The sequence below is a fragment of the Saccopteryx leptura genome, chromosome 3, assembly GCF_036850995.1.
Source record: "Saccopteryx leptura isolate mSacLep1 chromosome 3, mSacLep1_pri_phased_curated, whole genome shotgun sequence".
Classification (NCBI taxonomy): domain Eukaryota; kingdom Metazoa; phylum Chordata; class Mammalia; order Chiroptera; family Emballonuridae; genus Saccopteryx; species Saccopteryx leptura.
The window spans coordinates 257,048,959-257,076,556 of NC_089505.1; the positions used below are offsets into that span (position 1 = coordinate 257,048,959).

A 27,598-nucleotide genomic window follows, 5' to 3' on the forward strand; every position below is an offset into this window, starting at 1 on the left:
ATCAACATCTATTATTTTAAATGATATGTTACTTATTATATTGTCATTTCAAAAGAAAAATTCCCAAAAAGTCTTTAGTAAAATTCTATGCTGAGTATATATCATACTTGGTACCTATAAATTTTATTTATTTATTTATTTATTTATTTCCCCCAAAGTGAGAAGCAGGGAGGCAGACAGACTCCTCCGCATGTGCCCAACCAGGATCCACCCGGGATACCCACCAGGGGGCGATGCTCTGCCCATCTGAGGCGTTGCTCTGTTGCAACCAGAGCCATTCTAGCACCTGAGGCAGAGGCCATGGAGCCATCCTCAGTGCCCAGGCCAACTTTGCACCAGTGGAGCTTTGGCTGCGGGAGGGGAAGAGAGAGAGAGAGAGGAAGGAGAGGGGGAGGGGTGGAGAAGCAGATGGTTGCTTCTTATGTGAGTCCTGGCTGGGAATTGAACCTGGGACTTCCACATGCCGGGCCGATGCTCTACCACTGAGCCAACCAGCCAGGGCCTTGGTACCTATAAGTTTTAGTCTGAATTGTTCTAGAATTATTTATTTGGTGAGCATAGAGTCTATGAAAAGAAAAATAAAATACTAATCAAAATCTTTATCAAAATATTGCAAATTTTCAATAATACCTGTGAATATATTCTAGTACACCTTTGTTTCTGACAGTATTATTTCGTAGTATGATCATAGAATGTATGCAAATTTTCAAATATTTTGTGAAAATATTCAATATATTGAAATTTAACTGCACTTAAAGTCATTAAACAAAAAACAAGTCAAATACCACCATTATTACATGCTATATGGCAATTCAGAATTTTACTGATAATCTTAAGTAGTAAAAACTAAATATAAAAAAATATATATACTTTTTATTTTTATTAAGTGAGAGGCAGGGAGGCAGGGAGATAAGACTCCCACATGCACTCCAACTGGTATCCACCTAGCAAGCCCACTAGGGGGTGATGCTCTGCCTTTCTGAGGCTACTTCTCTGTTGCTCTAATTGAAGCTATTTCAGCACCTGAGGAGAGGCCATGGAGCCATCCTCAGAGCCTGGGGCCAAATTGCTCGAACCATCTGAGCCATGGCTGCAGGAGAGGAAGAGAGAGAAAGAGAGAGAGAGAAAGACACACACACACATGAGAGAGGAAGGGTAGAGAAGCAGATGGGCACTTCTCCTGTGTGCTCTGACCGGGAATTGAATCCAGGACATCCATACACCCAGCCGATGCTCTACTGCTGAGCCAACTGGCCAGGGCCAAAAATGTGTATTTTCCATGAAGAGCCTGGATATGGACTTTTAAGAAGCAATTATACATTAGAAGCAGAGACTCTATGAAAAGATTTTAAATCATTACTGTTAGAATTATACCATTAAGCACAAATTCAAAGAACTTGAATCCTGGTTGGAGAAAAAGAGAGTAGATCTTTCCTATATCCTGATTCATCCAGGATGAAAACTAGTCCTATTGTAAAGGAAAAAAAGTTTTTTGATCCTCAGAAGAAATGGAAATAATCTGTAAGAAAGATAATGTCAGCCTTTTTAGTAGCAGGAAAAGCAATTAGGGCTAAATAACACTCTAGAACAGTGATTTTCAACCTTTTTAATCTCATGGCACACATACACCAATTACTAAAATTCTGCGGCACATGAAAATATGACTTTTTTGACAATCTGACAAAATAACAGGTATAATTTTGATTCATTCACACCAAATGGCTATTGTTATCATTTTTAAAAATAAATTTTATTGATTGATTGGAGAGAGAAAGAGAGAAGGAGAAGATGGAGGGAAGGAGAGAGAGAGGAAGGGGAAGATGGATGGAGGAGGGAGAGATAGAGGAAGGGACAGAGAGAGAAACACTGATTTGTTGTTGTACTTATTATGCATTTGTTGTTTGATTTTTGTATGTGCCATTAAGATTAAATGGGGATTAAACTTGCTATCTTGGCATATCATGTTGTTACTTTTTTTATGACACTCTAAGGGAAAAGTCAGTGCCCCAGTGAAGTATTACATGTTTAAAAATTTCAACTGATTTGCACACAGGTTAAAAATCGCTGCTCTAGAACCATCTCATAATGCTTCTAATGACCTTTTCAAGATAAATTTTAAAAAATACAATAAAAGATAACAGTATCAATTGTTATTGGGCAAAAACATATTGCCTAAAATAAACCCAAGACTGTAATAGAGATCAGAAAAATTTTATTACTCACTATAATTAAAGTAAAAAAATTAGCTTTTCCTGTTCTTATATGTTAGCACTCAATTTCTGAGGATTCTGAGACAATGTAGAATTTTAAAAAACATTAACAATCCCAACTGTAGCAAACAGTATATTCTGTAGTTCATCACTCTTACTCCTTCAATAAACACAGGGTTTTAAATAAGATGAATATACCAGTTTCCATCATCTTAAAATCTAGGTGAAACAAATATTTTTGTGGTCCAATAAGTTGTAAAATGTAACCAGGTCACTAGACCAACATACTAGTGTACAACTTGAACAATTTCTAGCAGCAAAATACCTGGAATAGCAATTAATAAATGAGTTCATTGGATTGTAGAATAGTTTCTTTGTAAGAAGTAATTTTTAACAAGTACTCTATAGTTCAACTGCAGGCAAACATGAAGATTTCAGAGATCTTGTTTATCTCCACTTTTCCCAGTGGAATCAGGTGCAACTGGAACCTTACTAGTCTCAACAAAAACAGATTCAAAGGCAGCTTCCTGTTCATCCAAAGAATCAGCAGCTGTGGCTCCTTTAATTAGTGTTGTGTTGGTCAAAGATGGTTGCTGCTTGGAAATTTTACTGGATTCCAGAGTTTTTCTACCTCTTCTTTTACCAAGAATTTTAATATAATTAGCAGGTATAAGTCCTGTTGTTTGACCATCAAGACTAGCCAGAAGCCAACCACGTACTCTGGGTTGTTGTTCTGATAAAAGAAAAGACAGCTTTGTAATTACAACATACTTTGGAGGTCCAACAGAAAACTGATGGTAAAATACAGTATTAAGTAAAATCTGTGTTACACTTTTATAATAAAATATATAAACAAGTAGTATAATATTCACATATTTTCAACCTCAAATGATGACAGGCTTAAAAGTTCTAAGATCCCTTCTTATAATTTATACATTTTATACTCAATATTTTTTCAAGCTTGAAGAGCATACAGTTTATATCTGCTGAAAACTAACATCAGTCTTTCATATTTTAAATCAGAATTTGGTAAATGAATTTCTCAATTCTTCTCAATAGGATAAGTCATGGGGTAATAAGCATAGTAAATAAATGCATACTTTCACACGAGCCAGCTTTCTTTACATACTTTTGGTCAAAATATATATAAAAGTCATTCTATGTGATTGTGATGAACAATCCTGAAAACAGTGAATGTTAATTTTAATTCAAAATGGGCAAAAATTAAAAACTCTGTTATCTCTAACCATATGACAAAACATTAAAGGCAATAACCTAAGCTTAAAGTAGGAAAGATTGTTCTATATATTCAATTTTGCATCTGGTATTCTCCCTACTTTATCCATATCTTTAAAAAGCTGTTTTACTGTTAGAGTTTTACTTCAACATTATAATTTAGGAATAATGTATCATTTTAATGTTTAATATGCTATAGAATAAGAAAAAACAAATCAACCATATCTGTCACTGATTTTGTTCTAAATGTGCAAATATAGTACTTTACACTTGAGCAATGGAAGAAAACAAAGAAGCAAAACTAAAGTGTTAGAGGAATATTCACAGAAGAATAATCTGAGCTATAACATGTTTTCTGAGTTATTATAATGCAATTGAAAGAAATCTTTATTCTAGATTAATTTAAACTAATTATCTGTATTGGTCCTATCTCTAAAAATAAATCTTATAAAGAAATTATTTTGAAATCCAATATAGTAAGGTGTGATTTTCAGAGAAAACGAATATAACGAATGCCCAGAAGCCAAGAGTTTGTATATGAAGGAATGTGGCAGAGATTTAGCAAATTTGATCCAAAATTTTTAATATACATATTAAGTACTGATATGAACATTGAAGGTATTTTTTTCTTATGTAAAGAACGACTAAAAGCATTTATAGGCTAAAAGTTGTATTAATAAATCACACAGAAAACAGCTAAAGTGGTTAAAAGTACAGGTTCCAAAGTCAGATAAACGTTAGTTCATAGTGCAGTTCCACTCATCTTAGTTTTGTGATACTGGATAATTTACTCAGAATTCTGAGTTTTTGCTTTCTGATTCCTAAAACAGGGACAATATAATAACAGTTTGCACTTCACAGCATTATTAAGAGTTAAATAAAATATGTAAAGTATAGTACCTCATACTTAGTAAGTATTCTATAAAGGATAGTGGTTATTATTAGTAGTATCTTTACCAACAATGTGACTGTAGCAAACCTGAATCCTCACAAATAGAATAGATCTTTTTTGTAAATCAACAAAAATTCTGATCATCATTCCTGGGATAGTTGAAAAAAGCCATTTTGCCTGGAGCCATTAAAAATGGTTAATGGCCTGGTCCAAATACTTCATGACAGTAATTCTTAAGATATTTGTGTTGAACTTTCTGAAGTAAACATTATTCAAGTAAAAAGGGAAGCAATAACAACCCCAGCAATCAAAGGAAAGGGATATTTAAATGACACTAGTTAATTTCTTTGGTGTGCTGGATTTATTATACTTAGTGTTTACCTGTTTTTTGTGAGGATTAACAGAGTTAGAAACAAACTCTTTCCTTATCTCAGTGAAATATTATTGAAACAACTTTGTTGGGGCACTTGTCCCTACCACCCAGATCTGAAAGTTCTAAACAGATATGAAACAGAAATCCTAGTAACTACTTCTGAGTCAACTAACAATAACCAATATCTTTTGTTGCAGTTTTTAAAACTACATTTACAAAGTCTAAAACTTCACAGATAATTTCAAATTATTCATGTTTTGTTACCTTTGAGAGCTAAGTTTAGCATATCACCAGCACGGAAAGAAATTTCTTCTTCAGATACGGCAGCAAAATCATATTCTGCTCTAGCAACTACATGGTCATCCTCACCACTTGCCCAGTTGGTGTTGTCTATAAACCAAATTAAGAATTAAGATTAGGTCAGTAATACTTAAAAAAGAAAAATGAAAATATTTCACTGGCTATGGTTTACAAACTGCATAAATTTATTTGCCAAGAAGAGGCACTCCCTCAAATAAATTCTATAATTAAGATGATGTAAATAAAATCAACAGTATGTTCACTAGGATATCTATTATGAACTTTTCCTTCTTCTTCAAGCTCAAAATTCTAGCTCCCTTATTTTAAGCCAGAGGCTGGCAAATTGTTTTTCTATAAAGGGTCAGAAAGTAAATATTTTAGGCTTTGCAGTCAGTCATGAGGCAAATTGAAGATTCTCATATAACGAGAGAAATTTTTTGACAAAACTTAAAATGTAAAAAAATTTGAGGTTTTTTTTTATAATATAGGTCTACTACTGAGAAGAATGGGATTTTGGGAGGTAGAATGATATTTTGGGGTTCAAATGTAGTGCTTCCTATCATATCATATCAAGTTTATTTGTTTATGCTTATTCATATTGAGATCTGAGGTATTTCATCTTTGAATGTTTTTTGACACAGATAGGTACTGACAAATCCTGATATCAATCTACTGAACTTGTGATTTTAAATTAAATGATGAATTAATATTCATCCATTAGAAGACAAATAGAATTGTTAAATTCTTCTTTTGTATTAACTTTTACCACATCATTAGAGATTAATCACTTCCAAGTGAACATTAAGTGTAAACTTCTCAGCTGCATAGTTCAATGGACTTTGAAATATGGAAATTTCCTTTGCATTTGTATGGAGGTCCCAAAACACTGTACTCTTCCCTCCTTCATCTCCTCCTACTCTGACTTTGCTCCTTTCCCATCGGGCTCCTCACTCTTCACATGACAGGTCAGGCACACTACCACTTAAATACCATTGCACTTTTGCTGTTCCCTATACCTTAAATACTTTCGTCAAATAGCTGCAGGGCCTAATCTCTTACCTTCTTAAAAGCAGCCTTTCCTGACTGGTGTAGTATTGTAACCCCACTTCCTTACTCTGGTTCTGCAACACTCTTCTCTGCTTTAATTATTTTTCCTATGGCACTTATTACCTTCTTACTTCTACAGGTGACCCTTGAACAACACAGGGGTTAGGATTAACCAACATGCAGTCCAAAGTTCATGTATTATCTTTTGACTCTACAGTTGGCCCTTGTATCTGCAAATTTGACTAACAATAAATGAAAAACAGTAATTTTCATCCATGGTTGGGAATGAGAAAATAGTTTTTGATCCACAGTTGGTTGAATTCATGGATTCGAAACCTGAAGATACAAACGGATGATTGTATTGATTGAAAAAAAATCAGCATATAAATGGATCTCGAAATTCAAAACCCATGTTGTTCAAAGATCAACTGTATATATTTTACTTGCTTAGTGCTGTCTCCCCAGACTAGATAGTCACAAGGGCAGGGATTTTTAAAATGTTTTATTCACTGATATATCCCAAGCTCCTAGAACTATGTCTGGCATATACTAGGCCTCAAAAATATTGACTTAATGAATAAAACATTTACTGTATTTCTCCATATATAAGACACACACATGTATAAGATGCACCTTAATTTTGGAGTCTGAAATTTGAAAAAAAAAAGAATGCATTACATAAAGTTATTGAAATCATTTTTTTTTTTTTTACAGAGACAGAGAGTCAGAGAGAGGGATAGACAGGAATGGAGAGATGAGAAACATCAATCATTAGTTTTTTGTTGCGCACTGCGACACCTTAGTTGTTCATTGCTTGCTTTCTCATACGTGCCTTGACCGTGGGCCCTCAGCAGACCGAGTAATCCCTTGCTCGAGCCAGCGACCTTAGGTCCAAGCTGATGAGCTTTGCTCAAACCAGATGAGCCCACGCTCAAGCTGGCGACCTTGGGACCTTGAACTGGGTTCTCCGCATCCCAGTCTGACACTCTATCCACTGCACCACTGCCTGGTCAAACTCAAATTTTATTCATCATAAAATTCATACAACTCATCAAAACTCCCATCCATTAGCTTGTCCTCATCTGTGTCTGATGACAAATCACTGTCTTCGACAATGAGCGCAAAAACAAGTGCAAAAAAGTGGGAAATGCAAGTTAAAAAAATCTACAATCACTGTATAAGACACCAGTTTTTAGACCCCAAATTTTTCGGGGCAGAGGAGTTTTATACATGGGGAAATAAGGTATTTCTAGAATGACACAAATATAAATATAAGGGTATAGGGCATTTTGATTACTCCTTTTCTATATGTACCCCCTTTAGCCAGTAACTAAATTTGTTGACTCCATTACAGAGGGGTCCTCAGGTTATGACACAGTTTCATTCCTACGACAGTGATGTAACCTGAATTTCGGTATAGGTTGAACACACCCTAGCCTAACACAAATGGAACACTTGCACTTTTACCAGTCCAAAATGGAGTAGGTAAGTGTACTGGGGGATGCCAACTCCCTCACTCATACGCCGTATTACTGCGTATCCTTCTGCTGAGTGCAACCAAACTAGTTCACCCATGTAGTAAGTACAACTGACTACGATTGGCGTAAGTCAAATCACTCATGTCTCAATTTTTTAAAGATTTTATGGGAGTGAGCATCGTAATTTCGAAATGTCGTATGTCGAGACTGTCATAACCTGAAGACCCCTGAATACCTATCCTGCTTTTCATGCACCCTAGTTCAAGTTTTTATTATTTTTCATCCAGTCAAATATAAAAACATCTAACTAATGCCCCCAAATTAATAAATACTAATGAATGACTTTTATGTTCCAAGCAGGTTGTTAGCTTTTGGGAATACAAAGGTAACCACAACCCAAAATTCCTATAAATCTTTCCAACCAATTTCAACCTGTTTTAATCTGCACTGATCTACAAATATTGATTGACTTACAACCATTCGACTTTACAACCACAATCACTAGCCACGACTGCTCCACATCTGGCAGTGCAAGCGTTGCCCAGCTGGGCATACAACAGTGCGGACCAGCTTCCAGCAGCACTACCATCTCCGTGTGCACCATTTCAACTGTATCCCAGACTTGGTACAGCAATTTATGTTTTGTGTCTTGGATATTTTTCATCAAACCCCTCCCAAGATGTCTACCAAGAGGAAATTATCTTTGCAAATATTAAACCAGTTGTACTGGTAATGCAGTGTTTTACTTAACCTGATGAATGTAAAAATAAGAAACAAAATGGTGTAGAGATGATACAAATGGCATAAAATGAACAAGAAAATTATAATATATAACAATAATGAAAGAAAATTATGATAAAATATGACTTTCACAGTACGGTACATATAGCCTACTCAACTTACGACCAAATCGTGTTACGACTGGTCTGTCAGAACCAATCGTGGTCGTAAGTCGAGCACTAGCTGTATATAAAACACTTGAGACAGACTGACCTCTTTAGAACACTGTTTATATATATGTCATAAAACTGCTTAAAAAACACACAAAACAAAAAAAAAACAACCTTTCCTTACTAAATGAAGATTAAGATCTTCCATTATTAGATCTTCAACCTCTTTCTCAGCCTTATTTATTATCCCTTTATTCTACACTATAGGATAGCTGTTGAACAAAAATATATTTCCTGCCTATGTACGTTTTTTCAAGCTGTTTCATCTGCTTGACAGTCTTTTTTTTCTTATCTAACTGGTGAAATTTTACCTGTCTTTCCAAAATCTAACAAGTCTGACCAGGTAGTGGCACAGTGGATAGAGCACTGGCCTGGGACGCAGAAAACCCAGGCTTGAAAGCCTGAGGTTGCCTGCTTGAGCGTGGGCTCATCTAGCTTGAGCACGGGGTCACTGGATTGAGTGTGGGATCATTGACATGACCCCATGGTTGCTGGATTGAGCCCAAAGGTCACTGGCTTGAGCAAGGGGTTACTTACTCTGCTGCAGCCCCCCCTTCCCAGTCAAGGCACATATGAGAAAGCAAGCAATGACCAACTAAGGAGCTGCAACAAAGAATTGATGCTTCTCATCTCTCTCCCTTCCTGTCTGGCCCTATCTGTCCCTCTCTCTGTCTCTCTCTCTCATACACACAAAAATCTAACTTAAATGCCACTTCTTGGATACCAATAGAAAAATAAATTAGCTTTACTTTTCTAATTTATTATTTATTTTAGAGAAGAGAGAAAAAGAGAGAAGAGGGGGGAGGAGCAGGAAGCATTAACTACCATATGTGCCTTGATCAGGCAAGGCCAGGGTTCCGAACTGGCAACCTCAGCATTAAAGGTTGACGCTTTATCCACTGTGCCACCACAGGTCAGGCTTTACTTTTCTAAATTGACATAGCTCTCTGACCAGTTGACAGAATAGGAACTTAACAGTCAAACAGGCCTGGTTTTGTTTCTGGCTCTACCTTATTAAAGATGTGACCCTGAGCAAGTGACTTCTTTGAACCTTAGTTTTGTCACTTGTAAGATAAAAAATAATTCCTATCTCCTAGAGTTATTGTAAGAATTAAATTAGATAAAATTCACAAAGTATCTAAAGTGTTTTGCATATTAAAAAAGGTCCAATACATCTTGTCTTTCCCCCACTGTTATATTCCTTACCACACTCTTTCTGCCTCATTACAGTTACCTGTATATGTGTCTTACCCACCTTCTTGCCAATAAGTTTTAGAAAAACAGGGGGATTATGTCCTATGTATCTTTATATACTGCACAGCATCAAGCTCAGTACCTTATAAACAGTAGTTATGTAATGTGTACTGTTATACTGAATGAACAATGAACAAGTCAACAAGCCTGTTTTTGCTATGTATTTCTCTTCCAGTTTTGAAGTTCTTAACTAAAAATACAACTGGATCAAAATACAAATAAATTAAAAAATGTTATTTAACAAATACATTCCTGAAATTTAAGGTTGTTACGTGGTTTCTGAACCTATTCTCTTACTCTTACCTGTTATTTCATCACTGTGGGTAGACAGCAGTTTCCAGATGAGGTAAGGACCACCAAGGATAACAGCAAAGAACAAGAATATTGGCCAAGATTTTGCTGAGTTGGCTGCTCTGTCCTCAGCACCAAGGCAAGCCACAGTTCTTTCACTTTCCGCCCATAGATCCTCATTTTCAGAGCCTCTTCTTAAACCTATCATCCACTGTAACCGTCTATAAAGATATCGTATAGTCCTAACTAATGCAAAAGCTGAAAAAACCTTTGTAAAGTGTATTTTTAATCGGGAAAAATGATTTGCTACATCCAATACAGCCCTAAAACTGTTATACACAGCTGAAAAGGTAGCATCCATCATCATGCTGACAGAGGCAAATGCATGTACAATACTTTCAATGGACTGAAATGCACCTCTGCTGCTTTCTTCAGCTTGCTGAACAAATCTACTAGGGGGAAGATCATCTAAACGGAGGCGGTTATAGTTTAACCCATTATATCCATAACTATAAGGGCTATAACTTCCATAAAATGAATTTCCATAGGCACCATATCCGGAAGAAAATGTGCTATAAGCAGGTCTGTAAGTGTTCACACTGCCACTTCCTGTCTGCTGTGCTGGCCTTGGAATAATAGGTGGGGGCACTCTGGTAAGTGTTGGTTGTCCAGGTCTTGTCAATAAAGTAGGACCCAAATCAGCAGATCTAAAACCAAAAGAGATTCAAAATAGTAACTTAAATACACAATAGATTAAATTCAAATGAACTATTAAACATTAATGTTATGAGATTCTACTGAAGATACCTTGAGAGTAAAAAATAGTCTTGTCCTGGCTGGGTAGTTCAGCTGGTTAAAGTGTGGCAAGTATACCAATGTTATGGGGTTGGATCCCCAGTCAAGGCACATGCAAGAATCAACCAATAAATGGAACAACAACGTTTCTCTCTTTTCTTTCTCCCCCCTCCTTCATCTCTTCTAAAATCAAGAAAAAACTTTTAAGTCTCCAATATCCAGTTGCTTAGAATTTCAGTATTAAGACAAAATGCGTTAAGATAGCTGAATGAACTCTATTTTCTCATTTACTTAGGCTGCCATTATTAGTACTACCTTCAATTTGTAGTTTCTTTTTAAGACACTTGTCCATTTCCTCAGGATTGGTTGCTAAACATTTTCCATCCTTGTACCTAAATGGCATCATAATTACTATAGTTTTATAATAGATCTTAATATACAATAAAACAAGTCCTGTTACAATGTTCTTCATCTTCAAGAGTGTCTTGGCTATTTGACCCTTTGCATTTCTGTATACATTTTAGAATCAGAACATAATGTTCTATAATTCTCCCCCCAAAAAACCATATTGAAATTCTGTCTGGGATTACACTAAATCTGCAGGTTAATTTGAGGTAATTAACATTTTTATAGTATTGAGAGTTTCAACCCACAAATATAATATATGCCTCATTTATTTAGGTCTTTTAAAGATTTTTCTCAAAAGTAGTTCTAAAAATAGCTTTATTGACTTTCAATAATGTTTTATAATTTTCTATATGGAAGTCTTTCTTTAGATTTAGTCCTGTATTTTATATGTATATATTTTAATTATTTAAATAAATGTTTCTTGTATTGCTTTTAAAGAGAGAGAGAGAGAGAGAGAGAGAGAGAGAGAGAGAGAGAGTATGTGTCTGGAATATCAGTCAGCTCCTGTATGTGCCCTGACTGGGGATCGAACAGGCAACCTCTGTGCTTCAGGACGATACTCTAACCAATTGAGCTTTCTGGCCAGGGCTATATTTTTTTGATTTTTGATTTTGTTACATGGTAGCTTTCTAAAACTTCACTTTGTTACTGTTGTGTAGAAGTAATTGATTTGAAAAAATATAGTCCCTGTATCTAGTCATTTGTTTTGGATTCTTCTCATAGATTTTTCTAGAACCTGAAGGATTTGCAGTCATATTGTGTATAAATATTGATAGGTTTATTTCTTTTCAATTCTTACAGCTTTGATTATTTAAAGCTGCATCTAGGACATGAAGTATAATCTTGAATAGTAATGACAGCAGGCATCCTTGTCTCGTTCCTGATCTCAAAGTTTTCAACAGGTCACCTTACATATTATGTTTGCTGTAGGTCTGTTGTAAATTTAGTAGTCCCTTTTCCATTTATATTTGCTAAGAGTTTTTTAAAATTTTTTTATTTATTCACTTTTAGAAAGAGAGAAGGGGGGGAGTATCAGGAAGCATCAACTCCCATATGTGCCCTGACCAAGCAAGCACAGGGTTCTAAACTGGTGACCTCAGCATTCCAGGTTGACACTTGATCCACTGCACCACCACAGGTCAGGCCAAGATATTTTTTTTTTTTACCATGAATAAACATTAAACTTTATCAAATAATTTCTCAGTGTCTATCAAGATAATTACTTTTCTCCTTTATTCTCTTAATATGATAAATTATATTAATTCTCAAATGCTAAAGTCAACCTATATTCCTGAAGTAAAACTAAATAGTCACGATATATTCCTAATTTGGTTTGCTAATATTTTGTTGAAGACATTTTTGTATCTATTTTCATAAGTGAAAATGTCCTAATTTGCTTTTATTGTCTTTGTTAGATTTAGATATCAAGGTAAAACTGGTCCCTTATAAAGAATTGAGGAGTATTTCCTTATTTTCTATTTCCTACAAAAGTTTGTATGTTTATTTCTTCCTTAAAAGTTTATAGAATTGGGCCCTGGTCAGGTGCAGTGGATAAAGCATCGCAGGGTGTGTGAAGGTCATGAGGTCAATCCCTGGTCCAGACACTTATGAGAAGCAATCAATGAGTGCACAACTAAAAACAGAACTAAGAGGAATGAACAATGAGTTCATGCATCTCTCTCTCAAATCAATGGGGAAAAAAAATTGGCCCTGGCCAGGTAGCTTAGCTAGTTAGAGCATCATCGTGATACCCCAAGTTTGCAGGTTTGATCCCCGGTTAGGGCACATACAAGAATCAACTGATGGCCTGACCAGGTGGTGGCGCAGTGGACAGAGCATCAGCCTGGGATGCTGAGGACCCAGGTTTGAAACCCAAAGGTTGCGAGCTTAAGCATGGGCTCATCTGGCTTGAGCGCGGCTCACCAGCTTGAGCACGGGGTCACTGGCTTGAGCGTGGAATCATAGACACAACACCATGGTCGCTGGCTTGAAGCCCAAGGTCCTTGGCCTGAATGCAAGGTCAATGGCTTGAGCAAAGGGTCACTCACTTTGCTGGAGTTCCCTGGTCAAGGCACATATGAGAAAGCAATCAAAGAACAACTAAGATGAAGCAAAGAAGAACTGATGCTTCTCATCTCTCCCCTTCCAGCAAGTCTGTCCCTGTCTGTTCCTCTCTTGCTTAAAAACAATCAACCAATGAATACATAAATGGAACAACAAATCAATGTTTCTCTCTCTTTCTCACCTTTCCTCTCTCTCTAAAAGAAATCAATCAATATATATTTTTTAAAGTTTGTAACATTTACCAGTGAAGTCATATGGGCCTGCCTGGAAAGGATTTTAATAATGAATTCAATTTCTTTAGTACTATGCTACTTAAAATATGACGTGGACCAGTGCTAGTTTATGAACCATTTGTACCAATCTATAATAAGAAAAGTACAGAACATGAGATTAAGTGTTTAAGTAATTTGACATTGCTGTGATATTTTTACTATATTTTGTAAAAGTATTGGCCATTAAAATAAATATTTTTGAGAAGCATTGCTTTAATAATTATAAGACTATTCATTTTTTCTACTTGTAAATTATACCTTACTTCATCCCCTCAATCTCTTCCCTTCCTTTCTTTATGTTCTGTTTTGTCTCTTGTGCTTCATTCTGAATATTTTCTTCCCAACTATCCTTTAGTCACTTCTATTCAAAAGGCCAATCCACCAAATAAGGAGCTTACACCATGATGTAAATCCACAAATTCTTTCTTCACAGAGAAAGTTTTGCTATCAAAAAGTTGCCAGTTGAACTAAACACTGTGCTCAGTCAGTGTCAATGCTGCTTTACATTCTGGCACAAGTTTCATTATTTTGTTGTAGACTGTTAAACATAGGCTGAAAAACAGCAGCCAGTCCACAGGTTCTCAGCTCTAGAATACACTTCAAGTAGCACTGTTCTAAGTCATTAAATCTCTATGTATCATTGTGTAATCTGTTGTTGAGTTCTTAATTTTGGTTATTGCACTTTTTTTGTTTTGGAAATTCCTTATCTTTTTTTCTATTGCCTTCAACATATTAAACATAGTTAAAGTCTCCTTGGTAACTCCATTACCTGGAGTCCCTATGAATCTGTTTTTTTCATCTGTTGTCATCGGTTTCCATTTATGTTATCTAATATCCTCCTGGGTCTGACTGTTTGATTTTGCTTGTGCGTCAGACATATATATGAGATGTAGCAATAATTTGAGACTCTGGATGATGTTTTCCTCCAGATGTGTTTTGGTGTAGGTATTGTTTTCCGAAGTATCCTCTAGTTTGCTTCAGGCAGGTTACTAGGCTACTATATATAAGGTCTACCGGAAAGTTCTGTCTGTTTTTGGAATAAAACAAAATACAAATTTTTCTTACCGTCAATAAACTTTATTAAATAATATAATTGCCATTATTAATGATTTCTTGCAAGCATGAGGGCAATTTGTATATCCCATTTTTTTTTTCGCCCCTCCCTGAAGTCAGCACCCAACAGCGGGCTATATCCCATTTTTGAAAAATGTTTTATCTTTTGATGCGAAAAATTGAACCAGTGCTTGTTTGATATCTTCTTCATTTTTGAATTTTTTGCCCTTCAAAAAATTTTGTAAGGACAAAAACATGGGTACACTATCGCTTCACACATAAGACTAATGTGAATCAACTTTGTTTTAGTTAATTTGCTACGTCAGTATGTATACATTAAGTGATAAAAATAGAGAGGCACACATGCGCCAAATAAACATGTGCTTACGTGTCGAAACTTGTTGTGATAGAAACGGACAGAACTTTCCGGTAGACCTTATATAATCCATGATGTCCTTAATCTAATTTCAGGAATTACAATAAATTGAAGTTAGGCTTCTGCTCCTATAAAGGTCTGTCTACTTCTTTTTTTTTTTTTTTTTTGTATTTTTCTGAAGTTGGAAACAGGGAGGCAGTCAGACAGACTCCCGCATGCGCCCGACTGGGATCCACCTGGCATGCCCACCAGGGGGCGATGCTCTGCCCATCTGGGGCATTGTTCTGTTGCAACCAGAGCCATTCTAGCGCCTGAAGCAGAGGCCAAGGAGCCACCCCCAGCACCCGGGCCAACTTTGCTCCAATGGAGCCTTGGCTGCGGGAGGAGAAGAGAGAGACAGAGAGGAAGGAGGTGGAGAAGCAGATGGGCGCTTCACCTGTGTGCTCTGGCTAGGAATTGAACCTGGGACTCCTGCACGTCAGGCCAATGCTCTACCACTGAGCTGACCGGCCAGGGCACTGTCTACTTCTTTTATAACCTCATATCTAGATGTATTTTCTCAGGGCTAAACAAAGTTTGGGTAATTTATCAGCACTTTCTTTTAAAGGATCTCAAAACCCCAACATGCTCCAAGAGTGTAAAAAATGATATATGACTAGCTTTTATTATCTAAGCTGCTTACTCTGGAACCAGCAGAAGCTCTTATCGGAAAAGTGTTTTCAAAATGCCATGCTCATCTTTGTGGATTTCCATCTTTTCTGGATCTGTATTTTATAAATCTTTATCTTTTTATTTGCTCTATAATGCCTTTAAGTAAGTAGATATTTTTGTATTCTGCTTAGCTTTTCTACTTGTCCTTAGTAAGATATATTTTTTCTAAATTACCTATTATGCCATCATCAGAAGTCATTTTTGCAATTCTTTGTCCATTTGTTTTCATGTCCGCCTCTTCCACAAGGTGAACTCCTCAAAGGTATGAGTATTCCTTGTTTCTCTATTTTCTACTATAATGCTTAGCATATACATAATAGGTACTGTTATAAACACTACTGGAGTCTGTCATTAGTGAATATTTAATATACATACTATTTTATATTATTAATAGATTATTTTTCTTTATATACCTTGGTATTATTTCATAAATTGCAATGAATATATTACTTTAAAAATTATAGAGGATTAAATGTGAATTTTTAATAAGAAAAAAATAAGAGTTTTCCTTTTACTCTTCTCTGGTTTTAATGCTGTCTATTTATGGCATACACAAATATATTTAGTATCCATGTATACAGTCCTGCTTTCTAACCAGCTAAACAAAAACTAAACAGGCCAATAAATTAGAACAAAAGATGTATTCTCAATGCTAAATGTGCAAGAAGTCTCTTCCACTGAGCAATGGAGCAGTGGCCCCAGATGGGCAGAGCAGCACCCAGTAGGAGGCTTGCTGAGTGGATCCGGTTAAGGCTCATGCAGGAGTCTGTCTCTTTGCCTGCCAGCCTCTTAAAAAGAAAGAGAAAAAAAGAAAGTAAAATAAATATCCCTATATCCTCTATCTAGATTCATCAACTGCTATTGTTTTGCCACATTTGCTCTCTTTCCCTCTCTAGTCTTAAAAATGCTTAAACCATTTGAAATGAACTTTTAGACTTGATACATTACTCCTAAATACTTCATCATGGCATTTTCTAAAAACGAAGATATTTCGTACAAGCCATACCATTTTTCCATTTTTGAAAATTTAAAATTCTATATCATTATTCAACCGATATTCAAAACATATCCGTTACCCTCAATTTTTTTTTTTTTTTTTTTGTATTTTTCTGAAGCTGGAAACAGGGAGAGACAGTCAGACAGACTCCCGCATGCGCCCGACCGGGATCCACCCAGCACGCCCACCAGGAGGCAATGCTCTGCCCCTCTGGGGCGTCACTCTGCCGCGACCAGAGCCACTCCAGCGCCCGGGGCAGAGGCCAAGGAGCCATCCCCAGTGCCCGGGCCATCCCCGCTCCAATGGAGCCTTGGCTGCGGGAGGGGAAGACAGAGACAGAGAGGAAGGAGGGGGTGGGGGCGGAGAAGCACATTCTCTCCCATGTGCCCTGGCCGGGAATCGAACCCGGGTCCCCCGCACGCCAGGCCGACGCTCCACCGCTGAGCCAACCAGCCAGGGCCTCAAATTTTTTACTTACAGTTTTATTGAGATAAAATTCACCCATTTAAAGTTTAAAATGCAATGATTTTTCATTTTTGTAATTCCACGATTTTTTTTTGTGTGTGAGACAAAGACAGAGAAAGGGACAGATAGGGACAGACAGGCAGGGAGAGATGAGAAGCATCAATTTTTCTTTGCGGCACCTTAATTGCTCATTGCTTGCTTTCGCATAAGTGCCTTGACCAAGGTGGGGGTAGGGAGGTGACAGGGAGCTACAGCAGACCGAGTCATCCCTTGCTCAAGCCAGCGACCTTGGGCTCAAGCTGGTGAGCCTTGCTCAAACCAGATGAGCCCGTGCTCAAGCCGGCGACCTCAGGGTTTAAAACCTAGGTCCTCTGCGTCCCAGTCCAATGCTCTATCCACAGCGCCACTGCCTGGTCAGGCTCCAGGATATTTTTTATTATCCCCCCCCAAAATCCCATAATCATTAGCAGTTACTCCCCATTTCTTGCTCTAACCCCAATCCTAGGCAACTAATACTCTGTCTATTCTGGGCATTTGATGTACAGTCTCCCCCCCCCCCCCCCCCCTCGAGAGAGGGACAGACAGAAAGGAAGGGAGAGAGGTGAGAAGCATCAATTCATAGTTGTGGCACCTTAGTTGTTCACTGACTGCTTTCCCACACGTGCCTTAACCAGGGGCTCCAGCCGAATCAGTGACCCTGGTCTCAAGCCAGCGATCTTGGGCTTCAAGCTAGCAAACTTTGGGCTCTGGCCAGCAACCATGGGCTCATGTCCATATCCCTATCCCATACCCAAGCCGCATTCCCATGCTCAAGCTGCTGAGCCCGTGGTCAAGACAGATGAGCCTGCACTAGAGCTGCGCTCAAATCAGCTAGCCTGGGGCATCAAATCTGGGCCCACAGTGTCCCAAGCTGACACTCCATCCACTGTGCCACTGCCTGGTCAGGCCAGTCAATTTTTACTATTTGCTACAGTTATATTCTATAAAGTTACTGCAAATACTAAATTAGCATATATGGAATCATTGCTCCTGGGAAACACAATGCTTCCCAGGAACACTAGACAGCACTTCAGCACTATGCTTAGCCATTTTACAACAAAATCACCAACAAAAATGTAAAAAATCTGGCACTAAGTAAATTGTGAAAAGGACCCCTGTTTACACTATGAAAGTTGAAACAAGAAGCCAGAGTGCTGTTTTGTCGACCTCAGCTAAGAGATGACTCCTATCCTTTACCACTCTAAGTATGTCTGCAAACGATCATAAAAGTACAATGAGTAATGATTTTGGGGTTAGTAATATATTTTAGTGAGTAGGTGAATTTACAAATATATACAGAACCTGCAAGTACTGAAGCACTGAATGGAATCATACAGTACATAGCATTTTGTGACTGGCTTATTTCACTTAGCATGTTTTGAAAGTTTATCCATATTGCAGCATGCATCAGCACTTCATTCCCTTTTATTGCTCAATTACATTATGTGGATTGTTTCCACTTACTATTATAACTAATGCCATTATAAAAATTTATGTATAAGTTTTTGTGTGGACATATACTTTCATAACTCTTGGGTATATATAACGATGCATGGAATTGCTGGGTCATATGGTAACTCTATTTAAATTTCTGCAGAACTGCCAGATTGTTTTCCAAAGTAACTGTACCATTTTACATTCCTACCAGTAGTGCATGAAGGTTCTGTATTTCTTCACATTTTTGCCAATTATTACCTATCCTTTTGATATATTCATTCTAGTGGATGCAAAGTGGTACCTCACTGTGGTTCTGATTTAATTTTCTTGATGGTTGATGATAGCATCTTTTTTTATTATTCTAATTTTCTAATTAAATTTTTCAGTTAATATTACCTACCTGGTTCCATACATAGTTGTTACAATATTATTGACTATACTGTATTCTTTACGCAGTAGATCATGTCCCCATAACTGTTTTGTAACTATCAACTTGTACTTCTTAATCCCTTCACTTTTTCACCCAGCCCCCAATCTCCCTCCCATCTGGCAATCCTCAAAACTGTTTTCTGCATTTATGAGTCTGTTTCTGCTTGGTTTATTTTGTTCTTTTTTTGGGGGGGGGAGAAGGTCAGACAGGGACAGAGAGAATTGAGCTTATCTGAAACTGTGGTTTCAGTTCCTACAAGAATTAGCCTATTTCCTATAAACCTCCTATCCGTACTACTAGCATATGGCCCTTTAAGGTTCCAGTCTCAAGTGTGAGGGTTCACATTGGGCTGGTTCTTTGAGGGTTCTGAACTCTAGTTTTTGTCTTTCTAGCCCAAGGAATCTTATTAAAACTGCTGTGTAGCTTTTCATTTTATCAGCCATCTCTTCCAGAATTGGCCCTTGTCCCTTGAGAAATATGTCAACGTGGGCTCTCTGGGTTTTCTCTTTTTCCTGGATCTTGGCTCCAGAATTCCTCAGTGCATTGTTCTCTTATGCTTTGAACAGATAATTTTCTATCTTGTTTTCTAGCTTTTCTAGTTGATTGCAGTGCAAGGGTTAGTCTGATTACCTAGGGTTGCCATTACTTGAAGTGGAATTCCCCGAGTTGTATATTTCCACTCTGTTCCGTAGGGTTTTTTTCTTGCCTCAAAGTTGCAAGAATAACCCCTGTGGCTGTGGACATCATGCTTAAGATTTGTACTGAAATTGTCTTCCATTGATTTGAGAGGAGGAGGGGGAAGGGAAAGATAGAGAGAGGAGAAGGCAGAGGGGAAAAGAGAGAGAAAAAGAGAGAGAGAGGAAGACAGAGAAGCATCAATTTGTTGTTCACTTCGTTATTTCATTTAATTGTGTACTCACTGACTGCTTCAAATATGTGCCCTGACGGGGGATCCAACCTGCTACCTCAGTGTGCAGGATGACGCTTTATTCACTGAGCCACCGGGCCAGGGCTCAACAAAGCTCAGTTCTTGACTGGATTCAAATGATCCTAAATTGCTAGGGGCCCAAGGTGTCTGTCCAGAGTAAAACTCACTTGAGGACAATACTATCCTAGGCCTCAAATTGTTTTATATTGTCTATATACAATGTCCAACTTTCATTTAAAAAAAAAAAGAGAATTAGGCTTATGTGAGGACAAAATTACATGTTAAAAAAAAGAGCAACATCAGGCAATACAAAGAGATTCATAGGGGAAATAAATAATGGAGTTATTAGGTACAGTCTTTAAACAATTATGATCAATATATTCAAGGAAAAAAGACAAGATTGTGATTTTTCAGCAGCAAATAGAAACTATAAAGAACAACCAAATGGAAATTCTAAAACTAAAGAAAAATCAAACACCTGAAACCATAAACTCAATGACTAGTTTAATACCAGAGTAGATACCCTGAAAGAAAAATATCAGTGAACTAGAAGAGAATTCAAAAGAAAATACCTAGAATAAAGCATGAGTAACAAAAAGATACATACAAAAAGAGTATAAGATAGGATGTAGCTTGAAATATAGAGCATATATGTAATTGAAGTTCAAGGAGTGAAAAGATGATGGGCAGAAGCAATATTTATAGAGATAATGGCTGAGATTTTTCTGAAATTAATCAAAGACATCAAATCAGATTCAAGTATCTCTATGAATCCCACCCAAAATAACAAAAGAAAACCACAGTGAGGCTCAACAAAGTATACCTGGTGAAAACCAAAAACAGAGAAAATCTTGAAAGCAGCAAGAGGAAAAAAAGATTCCTTTATTAGGAGTGAGGATAAGATAGAGATGGCCAAAACTGTTAGAAAGCTGACAAAAATAACTAACTAACTAACTAAATAAATAAATCCATCAAGAAAAATGTAGATTCCTTGATAATGTTGACTTTACAGATCTCTACAATTCTTGTTAACTAAGCAATAAATACCATTAAAAATGTTCATTTTATTGATTTTTAGAGAGAGAAAGGGAGGAAGCAAGAGAGAGACAGAAACATCAATCTGTTCCTATATGCGCCCTGACCAGGGATCGAACCGGCAACCTCTGTGCTTTGGGAAAGATGCCCCAGTGGTCGGCAAACTCATTAGTCAACAGAGCCAAATACCAACAGTACAACGATTGAAATTTCTTTTGAGAGCCAATCTTTTTTTTTAATAAAGGTTTTATTTATTCATTATAGAGAGGGGAGAGAGAGAGAGAGAGAGAGAGAGAAGGGGGAAGGAGCAGAAAGCATCAACTCCCATATGTGCCTTGACCAGGCAAGCCCAGGGTTTTGAACCAGCAACCTTGGCATTTCCAGGTTGACACTTTATCCACTGCACCACCACAGGTCAGGCAAGAGCGCCAAATTTTTTATAGTTTAAATTTAAACTATATATATATAGGTAGGTACATACCTTATCGAGGTAGCGTCCGCATGTGGTATTTTGTGGAAGAGCCACACTCAAGGAGCCAGAGCCACATGTGGCTCGCGAGCCGCAGTTTGCCGACCAGGGCCCTAACCAACAGACATCTGGCCAGGGTGATCATAAATATCTTTATAGTCCAAAGCACAGTAAGTCAGATATTGTTACTTGCAGTAGAATCTATTTCTGATACAATGTTCAATAAGAGTTCCAGAAAAAGATATGGGAAAGAATAGTGCTCAAATAATATTTAAAGATATAACTGGTAAGAATTTTCCTGACTTAAGAAAATATGTATCCTCAGACTGAACACTGTGGGTATGGATCATGAACACTGTAGTTACTCAGCAGGTGGAACAAACAGAAATGTACATATGTATGTCTGCATACTCCTACCCTCATAGTGTAATAAAGCTGCAGAGGATCAAAGTATCAGGTAAAATCTTAAAGGCTGCTAAGGAAAAGACTGTCTATCTACAAGAGGAATAAAAATTAGACTCAACAGAAAAATTTCTGTAAGTTACAAAACTTCCATACAAAACCAGAAAAGTATGATAGTACAGAGAAATAAAAGTGTAGGCCAACTTCACCTAGGAACATTATGCACAGATCTTAAAATATCAGAACAGAATCCAGCATTGTATTTTACAAAATAATCACAACTAAGCAGAGTTCATAGAGAAATGTAAAGATGATTCAACAGTAGAAAGTTAACTGATAAAATAAACATTTTCATATTAAAATAAAATTACATATGAAAATAAAAATGAAGCATTGACCTGGAGTGCTAAGGTCGCTGGTTCGAAACTCTGGGTTTGTCTGGTCAGGGAATATATGAGAAGCAACTACTACGAGTCAATGCTTCTTGTACCTCGCCCCTTTCTTTCTCTCTAAAATCAATAACTAGGCCTGGCCCGTGGTGGCGCAGTGGATCAAGCGTCGACCTGTAGTGCTGAGGTCACTGGTTCGAAACCCTGGGCTTGCCTGGTCAGGGCACATATGGAAGTTGATGCTTCCTGCTCCTCCTCCCTTCTCTCTGTCTCTGTCTCCTCTAAACTGAATAAATGAATTTAAAAAATAAAACAAAACAAAACATTTTAAAATCAGTAACTAAACAAAAGAAGAAAAAGACTGTCTAATTGAAACACAAGAGAATTATTACTAAACCATCAGAACAAATTAAGTCAGCATTATGCTGGATATAATATCTTTACCTTATAAAAGATGAGAAAGGATTTCACGGAGATGACTACAAACATTATTTAAGACAAATAAGGTCAAAATCCTCACCAACTTACTTTAAATAATATTCACAGATGGAAGGACTTAATCATTAAATAAAAGTTCCCATAAAGTTCTAATAAAAATCCAATAAATCTTTCAATAAAGGCTAAACATAACAAAGGCAATTCTGAAGAATAGTAATGTGTGAAGGCTCTGACATACCAAATATCAAAACTTATTTAAAAACAGTGTGGTGCTAGCATAATTGGCAGACCAATAGAATATATCGTAAAGTCCCCCAAACAGAACAATGCATTTAGGAAAACTTGATCTGAGCTAGATGGCATTATAAACAAGTATAGAATAGATGAATAAATGGTAGAGGAACAATTTGTAATGTACCTGGAAAGAAATTAGATTCCCTATTTCATATTGATTTTGTACAGCAAAGTCAGTTCCAGGTGGAATAAAGACATTAATGTGAAAAACAAAACATTTAAAAGAAACCATGGAGAAGAAATTTCCTGATCTGAGGAGAAAGAATTATTTTTTTAACCAAGACACAAAAAACACCAAGAATATGAAAATTTTGGCTATATTAAAATTAAAAGACTCTCCTCTCGTTACCCAAGACACTAAAAGGAAAGAGGCTAAGGGGGTAGAAGGTGGCCCCCAGCCCCTGCTGTCATGAAGAAGCAGGAGACCAAGAAGGTAGTAAATCCCGTCTGTAAAAAGGCCCCAAAATTTCGGCATTGGACAGGACATCCAGCCCAAAAGGGACCTCATCCACTTTGTCAAACTACCCACTACATTGGCCACAGTATCAAAGGGCTATCCTCTATAAACATTTGAAAGTGCCTCTTGACATTAACCAGTTCACCCAGGCCTTGGACCACCGTGAACTGCTACTCAACTGCTGAAGCTGGCCCACAGTACAGACCAGAGAGAAAGCAAGAGAAGCAGCAGAAATTGTTGGCCCAGGCTGAGAAAAAAAGCTGCTGGTTGGCAAAGCAAACATCCCTCTCAAAAGGCCACCTGTCCTTCAAGTAGGGGTTAACACCGTCACCACCTTGGTAGAGAACAAGAAGGTCCAGCTGGTAGAGACTGCACACAATGTGGATCCCATCAAGCTGTCTTCCTGTGTGCCCTGTGCCTTAAAATGGGGGTTTCCTACTACATTATCAAGGGGTGGCCAGGCTGGGGCATCTAGTGCACAGGAGACCTGTACTACTGTCACTTTCACACAATTTAACTCTGAAGACAAAGGAGCTCTAGCTAAGCTGGTGGAAGCTATCTGGACCAATTACAATAATAGATATGATGAGATCTGGCACCACTGGAGAGGCAATGTCCTGGGTCCAAAGTTGGTGGCTCTCATTGCCAAGCTGGAAAAGGCCAAGGCTAAAGAACTGGTCACCAAGCTGGGATAAGTGTGTACTGTTGAGTTTTCTGTACAAATTGAGTTTTCTTCTCCTACAAACTGGTAAGTAAAGATAAAGCAAATAAAAAAGTGAGGGAGAAAAAAAAACAAAAAACAAAAACAACCCCAACAATCAACAGAAAAAAAACTCATCAAATGGCTTAATAAACATTCAAAAACATGCTCAATTTTACTATTAATCAGAGAAGTATAACTTAAAGATGAAATATTTCATAGCCATTAGGTTGGCAGTACTAAAAAAACTCATTGGGATGAACCAAAATTTTGCCACTTCAAAGTAAGTCTTTTGGGATAATTGATTTTTAAGCTGGTTATTAAGGAACAGAAGACTCAGAAAGAAACTCTGACCTTCCTCCTAATTGCCCCTAAAGAGGTTTTCAACCTTTTTATACTTCGGGACCAGTGAAAATAGGAGAATTATTTTAGGGACCGCTAAGGAAGAAATCAATCTGAGTATAAGCAAATTCGACTAACATCACAAGGTCTATAATCTTCATATGACACGGGGTGGTTAACTCTTTCGCTGACCAGCACAAAATTTCTGACAGGTTTGTGGACCAACAATTGAAAAACACTGGTAAAAGGAATTTTAATAGAGGATCTGCTCCAGGAAGGGAAATATCATCATAGACAATTATAGTCTAATATAAACTAATGTGTGATAGACAGGAAGGAACCTGGCAAGACCCATTTAGTCAAAGTGCTCTCAGTATCCTATTGTTAAAGATGGCCCAGCAAACATTTACCAAACATTTGTTTTTACATCTCCACACGAATTGCCTTCTTGCCCTTTAAAGTCCCAAACAAATCACATCCCCCACCACTTCTCCTTAGTACACAATGGGCATATAAACCTCAACTGTCCAATGTGTCTTTGGGTCTCATATTCTTATAGCACCCCAACATGTACATCTGTAATCAATTTTGTACATTTTCTCCTGTTAATCGGTTTCTGTTAATTGGATTATTAGCCCAGTCACGAGTTTAAAAAGGTAGGAGGAAAACTTCTTTTTTAAATTTTTCTATCAATTTGCGAGAGGGGGGGATAGAGGAGAGAGAAAGGTGGGAGTGATGGGGTGGGGGAGTGATGGGAGGGAGAGGGAGAAGCATTAACTCAATTGTTCTACTTATTTGTTCCATTTAGTTGTGCAATCATTGGTTGTTTCTTATATGTACCCTGATCAAGGATCGTACCTGTAACCTCAACATGCCAGTACGATGTTCTATTCACTGAGCTATCCAGCCGGGGAGGAAAGTTATTTTTCACAACTCCACAGTATCAAGTACTGCAAAGAATGTAGAAAAACAGACTACCTTGCTAGTGAAAAGTAAAAATTGATATACAACCACTTTGGGGAAAAACTTGGCAATAGTTAGGATTTGAAGATTAGCATACCCACCAAGCAATTCCACTTCTAGTAACACATTAGAAAGCCCTCCCCCGCTTGGAAATCTGGAGAAGGTGAAGGCACTGCAATGTTTATTGCAGCGGTTTTTAATACCTAACAACTAATACTCTAATACCTACAACAGAACAACTAAACAGTTTGTTTTTTATAATACACTATCTTACAACAATTAAAAGGAACTGTAACTACATCTATGAACAAGATAAACTTCAAAATAATATTTAGTGGAAATACATTTTGCAAAAACGATCCAGTTTGAATACACACACACAAACATACACCTAAGTACTAAATCTAAGTACTAAAGTATAAAAGCTATTGGGTACACTAAACTCCAAATATAGACAGTAATTACTGCAGGAAAGAAGAATGGGAGGGTTTATCTGTTTCTCTAATTTTTAAAAAATTGGAGGCAAATCTGGCAAAATCTTATTTCTTAAAGCTAGGAGTGAATGCACACACAAGTATTCATTATCTTCCTCTCCCCACCAGTCTCTACGTATTTAAAATAATTCACAATGAAAAAAGAATGGTAAATGGTTATTTTTACATAAGTAGAACTTTACCAGATGCAAGAATAAAACCTCTATCTTCCAAAGAGCAGTTTAAATTTTTAATAATTTAAATCACTCATAAAAAAGGTAGCAGAAAGTGTCACCCAAGTTTAACAGCGTAATTAAAACTTATTACTTGTTAAGTATCTATCATTATTAAATAGCTATTATGTTCAAGCATCTTAGCGTTTCAATAAAAAGTTTTTAAGATTTTAGAGCATAGGAGAAATACATTCCAGTATGTTGGGGACTTTTATGCATTAGGTTATGGGACATTCCAGTCTCATCATCTGAATTAAGAAATCCTGATCCACCCAATACAAATCACACAAGGCGTGAAACTCTCTTTTATTCTATTTTAACTTTCTTTTTTGAATTATAGATCTATTTAATACTGATTTAAAACACGAACACGGAAACAAAAATACAGGCCTGAAAAATCACACACTATTAGCCCACAAAGCCCATCGTAGGCCTTAGATTTAGAAGTCCCGCTTTCAGGTTGCTTCTCCAAATCTCTGCCCAGAACACTGCTGAGTTACGCTGCGAAACAACGCCAAGTGTCCAGTTGCGTAAAAGTGCCCTTCTGGGCCGTCACCAGCTCCTCGAGGCTGTTAAAAGCTTCAGAGAGACTTTGCTCCTATCGAGCCGGGGCTGGGCAAATGTCACTCTCATCCGCTACAGATGAACAGATCTATCACTTCTTTAAAAATATATCTTTTAAGTCCATCGCTTTAAAAGGGGTCAAGCGATACTGTCACGGTGTCTTGCAAACAGAAAGGGGCAGGAAGCCGCCCCTTTTATTCCAAACCCTGGGACCCGGAGAGGAACCCAGGACCTCCCCGGAGAACGTGGCTCCCAAAGGCCATGGAGTCCGAAGCTGCGCGCAGACACCGAAACTGCCCCTAGTGGGGGGGGGGGGGCGTGGGGGGGGGGAGGGGAACCTCGCCCCAATAACGGCCTCAACCGCCTCCTGCCAAGTCCCCGCTCCGGCCCACCGAACTCGCGGCCTGAAGTATCCCGCACTCACTGAAAAGCAGAACCGGGTCCAGGTCCTGGTCCGGCCCCCGGAATTCGGCGGGTCTCCCAGGGTTTCGGGGGAGGCGGCGGCTGGGACGCCATCTCCTCCGCCGCCGATCTGCTGCCGCTGAGCTCTGGGACTCTCCCGGGCGGGGTGCACCAGCGGCTCGTGCTCTAGGCACGACCGGCAGAACACCGAGCCCCCACCCCCTCTGCAGTCAGGACGTGCTGGTGGTGCTTCGCCAGCGGGGACCAGAGGTCAGCAGGATACCAGTAATCCATGGGAGCGAAATGCTTTCTTTTTATTTGCCATAGGAAGAATTTCCATTCTAAACCTCCTTGATAAGGTAAGTGCTCATCGATATCTCTGGCAGCGGCTACAATGCCTTATATGTCGGAGGCCCACTGGAACTTCTCTG

At 37.8% G+C, this 27,598-nt stretch overlaps 3 protein-coding genes and 1 pseudogene across 3 annotated transcripts in view; 1 reads left to right on the forward strand and 3 right to left on the reverse strand.

Moving 5' to 3' along the window:
• The window catches only part of SANBR (SANT and BTB domain regulator of CSR), a 108,792-nt gene extending 81,482 nt beyond the window's left edge, over nt 1–27,310 (reverse strand). The window contains exon 1 of the mRNA XM_066378195.1: nt 27,190–27,310. The gene's annotated coding sequence lies outside the window, so the exon portion shown is untranslated. The remainder of the gene's footprint in view (nt 1–27,189) is intronic.
• On the reverse strand, nt 1–27,319 carry PEX13 (peroxisomal biogenesis factor 13). Its single transcript, XM_066378202.1, has 4 exons — nt 27,190–27,319; nt 10,044–10,738; nt 4,976–5,101; nt 1–2,943 (listed from the first exon to the last, which is right to left on the reverse strand). Exons 1-4 carry the CDS (start codon nt 27,279–27,281, stop codon nt 2,645–2,647), a joined length of 1,212 nt encoding a protein of 403 aa, XP_066234299.1. The 5' UTR covers nt 27,282–27,319; the 3' UTR covers nt 1–2,644.
• Nucleotides 1–27,598, reverse strand: part of REL (REL proto-oncogene, NF-kB subunit) — a 428,703-nt gene that overhangs the window by 264,456 nt on the left and 136,649 nt on the right. The gene's annotated exons all lie outside the window — the stretch shown is intronic.
• LOC136397414 (large ribosomal subunit protein eL8 pseudogene) lies at nt 17,932–24,185 on the forward strand (annotated as a pseudogene).

Excerpts from the sequence above, each read along its gene's own strand:
- PEX13 (XM_066378202.1), bottom strand. The coding sequence starts at position 27,281 with ATGGCGTCCCAGCCGCCGCCTCCCCCGAAACCCTGGGAGACCCGCCGA. Across the intron at positions 5,102-10,043 it reads CCACAGTGATGAAATAACAG|ACAACACCAACTGGGCAAGT; the intron begins GTAAGAGTAAGA and ends TTTGGTTTATAG. Across the intron at positions 2,944-4,975 it reads GCTAAACTTAGCTCTCAAAG|AACAACAACCCAGAGTACGT; the intron begins GTAACAAAACAT and ends TTCTTTTATCAG.